The sequence below is a fragment of the Staurois parvus genome, unplaced genomic scaffold, assembly GCF_062004578.1.
Source record: "Staurois parvus isolate SC_StPar_1 unplaced genomic scaffold, SC_StPar_1.0 ptg000380l, whole genome shotgun sequence".
Lineage (NCBI taxonomy): Eukaryota > Metazoa > Chordata > Amphibia > Anura > Ranidae > Staurois > Staurois parvus.
In genome coordinates this window covers 1,448,055-1,458,535 of record NW_028318176.1, presented here as the reverse complement: position 1 = coordinate 1,458,535, position 10,481 = coordinate 1,448,055, and the positions used below count along the sequence as shown (strand labels likewise).

Below are 10,481 nucleotides of genomic sequence, written 5' to 3'. Positions count from 1 at the left end.
CACCAACTACTGGGGGGGGGGAAAATCTCCCTATTGTGGGAGGGGCAGAGACACCGACTACTGGGGAAAATCTCCCCATTGTGGGAGGGGCAGAGACACTAACTGCTGGGGGAAATCTCCCCATTGTGGGAGGGGCAGAGACACAAACTACCGGGGGAAATCTCCCCATTGTGGGAGGGGCATAAACACCAACTACTGGGGGGGAAATCTCATTGTGGGAGGGGCAGAGACACCAACTACTGGGGGGAATCTCATTGTGGGAGGGGCAGAGACACCAACTACTGGGGGAAATCTCATTGTGGGAGGGGCAGAGACACCAACTACTGGGGGAAATCTCCCCATTGTGGGAGGAGCAGAGACACCAACTACTGGGGGAAATCTCCCCATTGTGGGAGGAGCAGAGACACCAACTACTGGGGGAAATCTCATTGTGGGAGGGGCAGAGACACAAACTACTGGGGGAAATCTCTCCATTGTGGGAGGGGCAGAGACACAAACTATTGGGGGGAAATCTCCCCATTGTGGGAGGGGCAGAGACACAAACTACTGGGGAAAATCTCTCCATTGTGGGAGGGGCAGAGACACAAACTACTGGGGGAAATCTCCTCACTGTGGGAGGGGCAGAGCCACAAGCTACTACAGGGAAATCTCCCCATTGTGGGAGGGGCAGAGACACCAACTACTGGGGGAAATCTTCCCATTGTGGGAGGGGCGGAGACACCCAACTACTGGTTGGTTTGTTATTTTATTTATTTTATAGTTATTGTTTCATTTTATTTATTACATTTGTTTTATTTGTATTTATTCATTTTTTTTGTTTTTTTTATCTCATTGTGGGAGGGGCAGAGACACCAACTACTGGGGGAAAACTCTCCATTGTGGGAGGGGCAGAGACACAAACTATTGGGGGGAAATCTCCCCATTGTGGGAGGGGCAGAGACACAAACTACTGGGGGAAATCTCCCCACTGTGGGAGGGGCAGAGCCACAAACTACTACAGGGAAATCTCCCCATTGTGGGAGGGGCAGAGACACCAACTACTGGGGGAAATCTCCCCATTGTGGGAGGGGCAGAAACACCAACTACTGGGGGGGAAATCTCATTGTGGGAGGGGAAGAGACACCAACTACTGGGGGGATATCTCATTGTGGGAGGGGCAGAGACACCAACTAATGGGGGAAATCTCATTTTGTGAGGGGCAGGGACACCAACTACTGGGGGAAATCTCATTGTGGGAGGGGCAGAGACACAAACTACTGGGGGAAATCTCATTGTGGGAGGGGCAGAGACACAAACTACTGGGGGAAATCTCCTCATTGTGGGAGGGGCAGCGACACCAACTACGGGAGGGAAATTTCCCCATTGTGGGAGGGGCAGAGACACAAACTACTGGGGGAAATCTCATTGTGGGAGGGGCAGAGACACAAACTACTGGGGGAAATCTCTCCATTGTGGGAGGGGCAGAGACACAAACTACTGGGGGAAATCTCCCCACTGTGGGAGGCGCAGAGACACAAACTACTGGGGGAAATTTCCCCATTGTGGGAGGGGCAGAGACACCAACTACGGAAGGGAAATTTCCCCATTGTGGGAGGGGCAGAGACACCAATTACTGGGGGAAATCTCATTGTGGGAGGGGCAGAGACACCAACTACTGGAGGGAAATCTCCCCATTGTGGGAGGGGCAGAGACACCAACTACTGGAGGGAAATTTCCCCATTGTGGGAGGGGCAGAGACACCAACTACTGGAGGGAAATCTCCCCATTGTGGGAGGGGCAGAGACACCAACTACTGGGGAAAAACTCATTGTGGGAGGGGCACAGACACAAACTACTGGGGGAAATCTCTCCATTGTGGGAGGGGCAGAGGCACAAACTACTGGGGGAAATCTCTCCATTGTGGGAGGGGCAGAGACACAAACTACTGGGGGAAATCTCCCCACTGTGGGAGGGGCAGAGACATAAACTACTACAGGTAAATCTCCCCATTGTGGGAGGGGCAGAGACACAAACTACTGGGGGAAATCTCATTGTGGGAGGGGCAGAGACACCAACTACTGGGGGAAATCTGATTGTGGGAGGGGCAGAGACACAAACTACTAGGGGAAATCTCCCCATTGTGGGAGGGGCAGAGACACCAACTACTGGTTGGTTTGTTATTTTATTTATTTTATAGTTATTGTTTCATTTTATTTATTACATTTGTTTTATTTGTATTTATTCATTTTTTTGTTTTTTTTAAGTTGTTTTGTTTTATTTTATGTTCTTTTTCGTTGAATTTTGTGTTGTTTTATTTCGGCGTCTTGTACTCTGTAACAATTCCTGTGATCTTTATTTTCCTGTTTTGTTTTAGTATTTGCACTTCTTTTTTTTTTTTGCTCTCTTGCACCCTTCGGGGCCCGTGGGCGGAGCTGGGTTGTGGCGGTGGAAGGGTTAAGTGGGCGTGTCCTGACCAGGAGCCTTCAAAAAAACCTGCAGGTGACTAAACCGGTTTTGGCGGAGAGGTAGGGAGAGGTGCGAGTTTCCCGGAGACGGCGGGAAGGACGCGGATTCCTCGCAGTGCGCCCCCGTTCTGTCCGGTCAGTATTGTATATAGTGATTCGAGTATCGTGCCCGGCGCTTTGCGTTTCACACATCCATGCCTGAAAACAATACATGGTCCCAGCTGGGAGTATACCATTGTACACAGTGACTCCTCCCCCATGTTGCATTTGTGTTGCCCCTAAAGCTCCCCGGTACCGCCTGTAGAGGGCCCCCAACCAGAAGGCCTCGTCTCTGCGGGAGGAGCAGCTGTTCTATCTGATAAAATACATAAAATGAACTAAAATATTTCTTCTCATTCGGTTATTTGTCCAGGAAATCCCCGTGGACATTCGTTCTGTGCGAACCGAGGAAAGACGAATGTTTGTAGGATATTTCCTGACATTGTAGCAACTAGATGGAGCCGAGGAGCACAGGAAATACATACATGTACCTAGAGATACAATGTAACAATCCTAAAGAACGATAGAGGGAACAAGCAAATCGATGGATCCAATGGTGAGTGTCCCCTGGAATTGTTACATAGACATTCGTATTTCCCATGCTCCTTAGCTCCACCTAGCGGCCATCATGCTGCATTTTACTTTTGCCTGCAATAAAACAACATTCGTTCAGAAGAAGAAGTAGCCTGAAGAACATTCGTTGGGAAGAGGAAGTAGCCTGAAGAACATTCGTTGGATAGAGGAAGTAGCCTGAAGAACATTCGTTGGGAAGAGGAAGTAGCCTGAAGAACATTCATTCAGAAGAGGATGTAGCCTGAAGAACATTTGTTGGGACGAAGAATTAGCCTGAAGAACATTAGTTGGGAAGAGGAATAAGCCTGAAGAACATTCGTTGGGTAGAGGAAGTAGTCTGAAGAACATTTGTTGGGTAGAGGAAGTAGCCTGAAGAACATTCGTTGGGTAGAGGAAGTAGCCTAAAGAACATTCGTTGGGTAGAAGAAGTAGCCTGAAGAACATTCGTTGGGAAGAGGAAGTAGCCTGAAGAGCATTCGTTCAGAAGAGGAACTAGCCTAAAAAACATTCGTTCAGAAGAGGAAGTAGCCTGAAGAACATTCATTGGGAAGAGGAAGCAGCCTGAAGAACATTCGTTGGGAAGAGGAAGTAGCCTGAAGAACATTCGTTTTTACCCAATGCACACAGAATGAACGTACGTGCAGATATGCTGGACAAATGTCTGTGGTATTTTATCATAGATAGACCCCTAAAACAAATCCTCCAGACTTCTCTGAAAATGATATAACCACTCAGACTGAACTAAACTTCCCCCGAGACCCCTAACATTGTAAATGGACCACCTTTAGATCCTTGGTCTATTCCTGGAGCCCCAATACCCAAGGGCCCACAGTTATAGACATTGCAGTCAGAGCTCTCTGGCCAGTCCCTTTCACCCCCCCCCCCCCTTCACTGGCCACTCATCTTACATCTGGGGGACCAGAGACAGCGGCCACCAAGCCAGCTGTGGTTGGTGAATGAATAGCAGGACACTCATAGACTTAGGAGTTGCTGAGGAGGCCTCACTTCTCATGAAGATCCTCCTGGATGAAGATTGGAGTCGTGATCACTGGCTGGAGGGAGACGGTTATCAAAGACCGGTAATAAAAATGAGAAGTTCTTCCGGTCTGATGATGTCACCATGATGATGTCACCATGTTTCTGCTTCCAGGGTGGTCACCTAGCGAAGACAAAAAGTCTTGCATGAGGATGGAGAAGAGAAAGATGGACATAACTGCAAAAATGTTAAAACTCGCCCTAGACATCGTCTATCTGTTGACCGGGGAGGTGAGGAGGATTCTGGGAGGTCACATGACATCACACAGACCTGACCAGAGAGGTGAGGAGGATTCTGAGAGGTCACATGACATCACACAGACCTGACCGGAGAGGTGAGGAGGATTCTGGGAGGTCACATGATATCACACAGACCTGACCGAAGAGGTGAGGATTCTGGAAGGTTACATGACATCACTCTCACCTCTATTAATAAAACAGAGACCTGAGCGGAGAGGTGAGGAGGATTCTGGGAGGTCACATGACATCACACAGACCTGACCGGAGAGGAGAGGAGGATTCTGGGAGGTCACATGACATCATTCATCTCTAGTAATAAAACACAGACCTGACTGGAGAGGTGAGGAGGATTCTGGGAGGTCACATGACATCACACAGACCTGACCGGAGAGGTAAGGAGGATGCTGGGAAGTCACATGACATCACTCTCATCTCTTTTAATAAAACACAGACCTGACCAGAGAGGTGAGGAGGATTCTGGGAGGTCACATGACATCACACAGACCTGGCTGGAGAGGTGAGGAGGATTCTGGGAGGTCACATGACATCACAGAGACCTGGCCGGAGAGGTGAGGAGGATTCTGGGAGGTCACATGACAACCCTCTGGTCTAGTCTGGCCAATAGACCATGTTCTTCTTGTAGACATGTAGATGATGTCAGATGATTGATATCGTTTTCTCTTTCTCCTGATCTGTAGGATTATGTTGTAGTGAAGAAGTCTAGTGGGGAGCCAATCTCAGGAGGATGGAGCAGGATCCAGAGCCCCACCATGGTGCCTCCCCCTCGTTCCCCAATACCTGAGAGGAACAAAGAGCAGAAGATCCTGGAACTGACCACCATGATGGTCCATCTGCTGACAGGAGAGGTGAGCGGTGCCGGGAATTCTGGGACATTCTCCAGTAACAGACAAGGGATGTGTCTGGATGGTGACTGTATCATTGTATGTGTCAGGTTCCTATAAGGCGTCAGGGTGTCACTGTCTATTTCTCCATGGAGGAGTGGGAGTATTTAGAAGGACACAAGGATCTCTACAAGGACGTCATGATGGAGGACCACCACCCCCTCCCAGATCCAGGTAAGAGAATATTTTATCATGTTATAAATCATATCTAAGTAATGCTAGAAAAGATATTCCCACTTCCAAAAGTGACTTTAATTCTCCTCTGACTAGTGGTGGGTCATGTTAAAGACTTGACATTGTCTACTCAGACACGGGAGACAGCTGATCGATTTGTGGAAAGGTTTTAAGCTAGATTCCGAAATTGGAAAATGTATGGATCTGACCATGACGATTGTATTTTCAATAGATTTAAACACAGACATAACAGCTGAAAATCCCTCAACCATCAAGGAGGAACCATTCTTAAGTGAAGTAAAAAACATCCTTCAAGGAGACACACCTTCCCCCCAAATACAATATTTACCTATTACCTTGGCACTCTGTCCTGGAGATGTTAATGCACAGATGGCAACCAACTCTTCAGATAAGATATATAACCCATCTGATCATCGACAAAGTTTGACCAATTCCTCGGACCTTGATGACCATCTGCAGAGCTCTACCAGATCCTCTGAAATTTTTGATCATCAGCAAAGTTTTAGCAGTTCCTCAGATTTTGGCAATCATCATCAACATTCTACCAGTTCCTTTCATCCTGTAGACAATCAGCAATTCTCTACCAGTTCTTTCTATCTTGTTGACCATCAACAATGCTCTACCAGTTCCTCGGATCTTGAAGTCCATCAACAATGCTCTACCGGTTCCTTGAATCTTGACGACCATCAACCAACGCTTTACCAGTTCCTTGAGTCTTGATGACCATCAACCACACTCTACCAGTTCCTTGAGTCTTGACCACCATCAACCATGCTTTACCAGTTCCTTGAGTCTTGATGACCATCAGCCACGCTCTCTCAGTTTCTTGAATCTTGACGACCATCAACAGCGCTCTACCAGTTCCTTGAGTCTTGATGACCATCAACAATGCTCTGCCAATTCCTTCGATCTTGATGACCATCAACAACACTCTACCAGTTCCTTGAATCTTGACAACCATCAGCCACGCTCTACCAGTTCCTTGAATCTTGACAACCATCAACCACACTCTACCAGTTCCTTGAATCTTGACAACCATCAACAACACTCTAACAGTGCCTCGAATCTTATGGAAAACCAGTTAGGCAGTACTAAGCTTGGAAAGCCAATAATCGGCAGAGTTGAGCATTCTCCATCCAACATGCTGTTCTCTTGTCCCCAATGCGGTCAGTGTTTTTCTTGGCAGTCTGAATTGGCCATTCATAGTAAAATTCACTCAGGAGAGAAACAATTTGAATGCCCAGACTGCGGAAAGTGTTTTGGCATTGAGGCCAGTCTGGTGAATCACATGAGGCTTCATAATGGTGACAGGCCGTTTGTCTGTGCTGAATGTGGTAAATGTTTCAACCGGCGAGGAACGCTGGTCCGTCACATGCAGAGCCACACAGGCGATAGACCATTTGAGTGCTTGGAGTGTGAAAGGAAATTCAGTCGGTGGTCTACACTTGTTTCCCATTTCCAAGTTCATACTGGAGAACGGCATTCTGCGTCTTCTGATGGTTGGACAGATTCCATGGTTTTGCCGAAAACTGAGGTCGGGCAGTGGAATCTCTTGGTTTGCCCTGAGTGTGGTAAGGGTTTCAAGAGTAAAACTAACTTCACCGTCCATCTCAGGAGCCATACAGGCCAAAAGCCATTTGTTTGCTCCGAATGTGGCAAAGGCTTTACCCGGAAATCAGACTTGGAGAACCACGAGAGAGTCCACACGGGAGTCAAACCCTTTTCTTGCGCTGACTGCGGGAGATGTTTCAGCCAGCGCACTAATCTTGACCGCCATCAAGCCGTCCATATGCAAGATAAACCTTTTACCTGCTCAGTTTGTGGGAAAGGCTTTAAGTTGCGTTCAACGCTCATGATCCACCAAAGGATGCACATGCGGGAGCAACAATTCTCCTGCTCCAACTGTGACGAAGTGTTCCCTGATCTCTCCGGCCTTGTTGGACATGTGACCCGCCATGCAGGTGAGAAGCCGCACATATGCTTCGAGTGTGGAAAGTGCTTTGCCAAGATGTCCCTTTTTATCGTCCATCAGAGAAAACACACTGGCGAGAAACCTTTTGTGTGTTCCGAATGCGGGAAACGTTTCACACTGAAGTCAGTTCAGCACCGACATGAGAAGATCCACCAAGGGGAGCGGCCTTTCCCCTGCATCCAGTGCAATAAGAGGTTCAGCAGGAAGACCCATCTTACCAGACACCAGAGGACACACCGCAATTAAAACTGAGCTGGCGTTTGATGGGGCGGTGGGAGGACAGACAGGATGTTTTGGTGGGCCGGTGAGATTTGTTTGGTGGGGTGGTGTAAGGGCAGATGGGATTTCTTTGGAAGGTTGGTGAGAAGATGGAGGGGATATTTTAGTGGGACAGAGGAAGGAGGGCGGGAGGGATAATTTTGGTAGGGTGGTGGGAGAACAGGGGATTTTTTGGTGGGGTGGTGTGAGGGAAGATGGGATTTCTTTGGCAGGCTGGCGAGAAGATGGAGGGAATTTTTTTTGGTAGGGTGGTGAGGGGACAGAGGGGTTTTGTGGTAGGGTGCTAGAGGGATAATTTATTGGGGTGTTGTGAGGGCAAAGAGTATTCCTTCAGAAGAGTGGTTGAGATGATATTTCGCTAGAACAGTGGGAGGAGGGCATTGAGATATTTTTGGCGGAGTGGTGGGAGGGCGGAGACAATAATTTGGTGGAGTGGTAGGAAGGTGGAGACATATTTTTGGTGGTGTGGTGGGAGAGCAGAGACATATTTTTGGTGGAGTGGTGGGAGGGCAGAGACAATAATTTGGTGGAGTGGTGGGAAGGTGGAGACATATTTTTGGTGGCGTGGTGGGAGAGCGGAGACATATTTTTGGCGGAGCGGTGGGAGAGTGGAGACAATAATTTGGTGGAGCGGTGGGAGGGCAGAGACATATTTTTGGCGGAGCAGTGGGAGGGCGGAGACATTTTTGGCGGAGCGGTGGGAGGGCGGAGACATATTTTTGGCGGAGTGGGAGGGCAGAGACATATTTTTGGCTGAGTGCTGGGAGGGCGGAGACAATAATTTGGTGGAGCGGTGGGAAGGTCGAAACATATTTTTGGCGTAGTGGTGGGAGGGCGGAGACAATAATTTGGGGGAAGCGGTGGGAGGGCAGAGACAATAATTTGGTGGCGCAGTGGGAGGGTGGAGGCATTTTTTTGGTGGAGCGGTGGGAGGGCGGAGACAATCATATGGCGGAGCGGTGAGAGGGCGGAGACATATTTTGGGCAGAGCGGTGGGAGGGTGGAAGTGAACATGAATGAATCATGTTTTCTATCTTGGTAAATAAAGTTTTTTCATGCTGAAGCTTTCACATGAATTCAGAGAATGGCAGATTATTAGAACCGGTTCTTCCCACAAGGAGTCCATTCGGCCAATCATAGACCTTCCCTGAGCAATAACTCTGCCTGTTTTTACTGTAATTTGACAAAGGCGGAAATAATTCAACAAAATCTGATCATCTCACTGAAGTATAATTGACCTATGTGGACCCGTCACACTCCGAGCTCCATGTCTGGCCAGGTGGATCCCTCACACGCAGAGCTCCATGTCTGGCCAGGTGGATCCCTCACACGCAGAGCTCCATGTCTGGCCAGGTGGATCCCTCACACTCAGAGCTCCATGTCTGGCCAGGTGGATCCCTCACACTCTGCGCTCCATGTCTGGCCAGGTGGACCTCTCACAATCTGAGCTCCATGTCTATCCAGGTGGACCCCTCACACTCTGAGCTCCATGTCTGCCCAGGTCGATCCATCACACTCTGAGCTCCATGTCTGCCCAGGTGGTCATCCTAGGAAGTGTCAGATCCAGGACGTAAGTGGCCGGGTTGCAGTCTTGAATACACTTTAGATTTAGGAACCTCCATAGAAAACAATTGACAGTATGAGGGAGTCATCCGCTTTTGGCATCCCTATCCTTCACTCCCTAAGAAATAAGGATCTTTATGGGATGTGAACCTCAAACACCCGACAGATGAAAGCATCCAATGTTTATCTTCTCATATAAAGATTTCATCAATGGTCACAGACAACCCCTCCCCCTAGAGACAATGACACACCCTAGGGTGTGCAGTGATAGAACAAAACATGTCACAGATTACAGATGTCCATACATTCCATGTGGTCTAATCGATCAATACACAGACTGCATGCGACAGCTCAGAGGGAGGAGTTATGACTGTCTTTCAACATTTCTATGAAAAAAAAAAAAAGGTCACCCTTCAGAAGGCACTGGGTACAAAGGAGAGGAAAATGCCCCATAGACTGAATTGGGTGGGGAGATCTCCACAATGGAGAACCCTCCCCCACCACAATGTAACAAATGTATCAGTCCGATAGTGGCTGTATGGACCTGGATGATGTGTTATCACTTGGAACTGCAAATTCATCCTTGGAACGTGGACTTTGTGGCGAGAAACATGTTGGGTGACATTCTGTGCTACATCTATGGTGAGGTTGTCTCCTCACAGATTTATCCCAGAGCAACCCTTCTCAGGCATAAACTTGGATGGATTATATTGGCATTTAGTAGCCACCTCCAATAAACATTTACCCTCCATTATACTATCAAATGTCAATTTTTCTAAACTTCAGATGTACCAGAAACTATCCAAATCAGGAAGATCTAAAAAGGAGATTGTACAACCAGATTGTGTCATGTGTGCACCAGTCTTGGGAGAAACCGCTGATCCAGGGACTTTGACCAATCTAAAGCTAGCCCTCTGCAGGTGGATGCCCATATGAAGGAAATCAATAGGTTTCAGTGATACCAGCAGAGACCCAATCCACTCTGGAGAATGTGTAAGATGGGCAGAGCCTTACAGCACCCTACAGGCCACGCCCTCTGACATGTTTCACCCATCCTGTAGTTGTAGAGGTGAAGAACACAAGAACTCACAAATTCTGTCCTGCCTCTCCCTTTACCCCTAGGCTGCTGTGGGTGGGGAGAACCATGTCAGAGGGCATGGCCTGCAGTGGTGTAAGGCTCCTCCCATCTTAGACATGGCAACCACAGACTGGATTGGGTTGAGCAGCAATTATGCTACA

The 10,481-nt window shown here is 48.3% G+C and overlaps 1 protein-coding gene across 1 annotated transcript; it reads left to right on the top strand.

The window, feature by feature from the left end:
- Positions 1 to 6,163: 6,163 nt before the first annotated feature.
- LOC149455965 (uncharacterized) lies at positions 6,164 to 7,786 on the top strand. Its single transcript, XM_089685608.1, has one exon. It carries the CDS (start codon positions 6,498 to 6,500, stop codon positions 7,644 to 7,646), a length of 1,149 nt encoding a protein of 382 aa, XP_089541734.1. The 5' UTR covers positions 6,164 to 6,497; the 3' UTR covers positions 7,647 to 7,786.
- Positions 7,787 to 10,481: the final 2,695 nt, after the last annotated feature.

Coding starts and splice junctions, on each gene's coding strand:
- LOC149455965 (XM_089685608.1), top strand. CDS start 6,498: ATGGAAAACCAGTTAGGCAGTACTAAGCTTGGAAAGCCAATAATCGGC.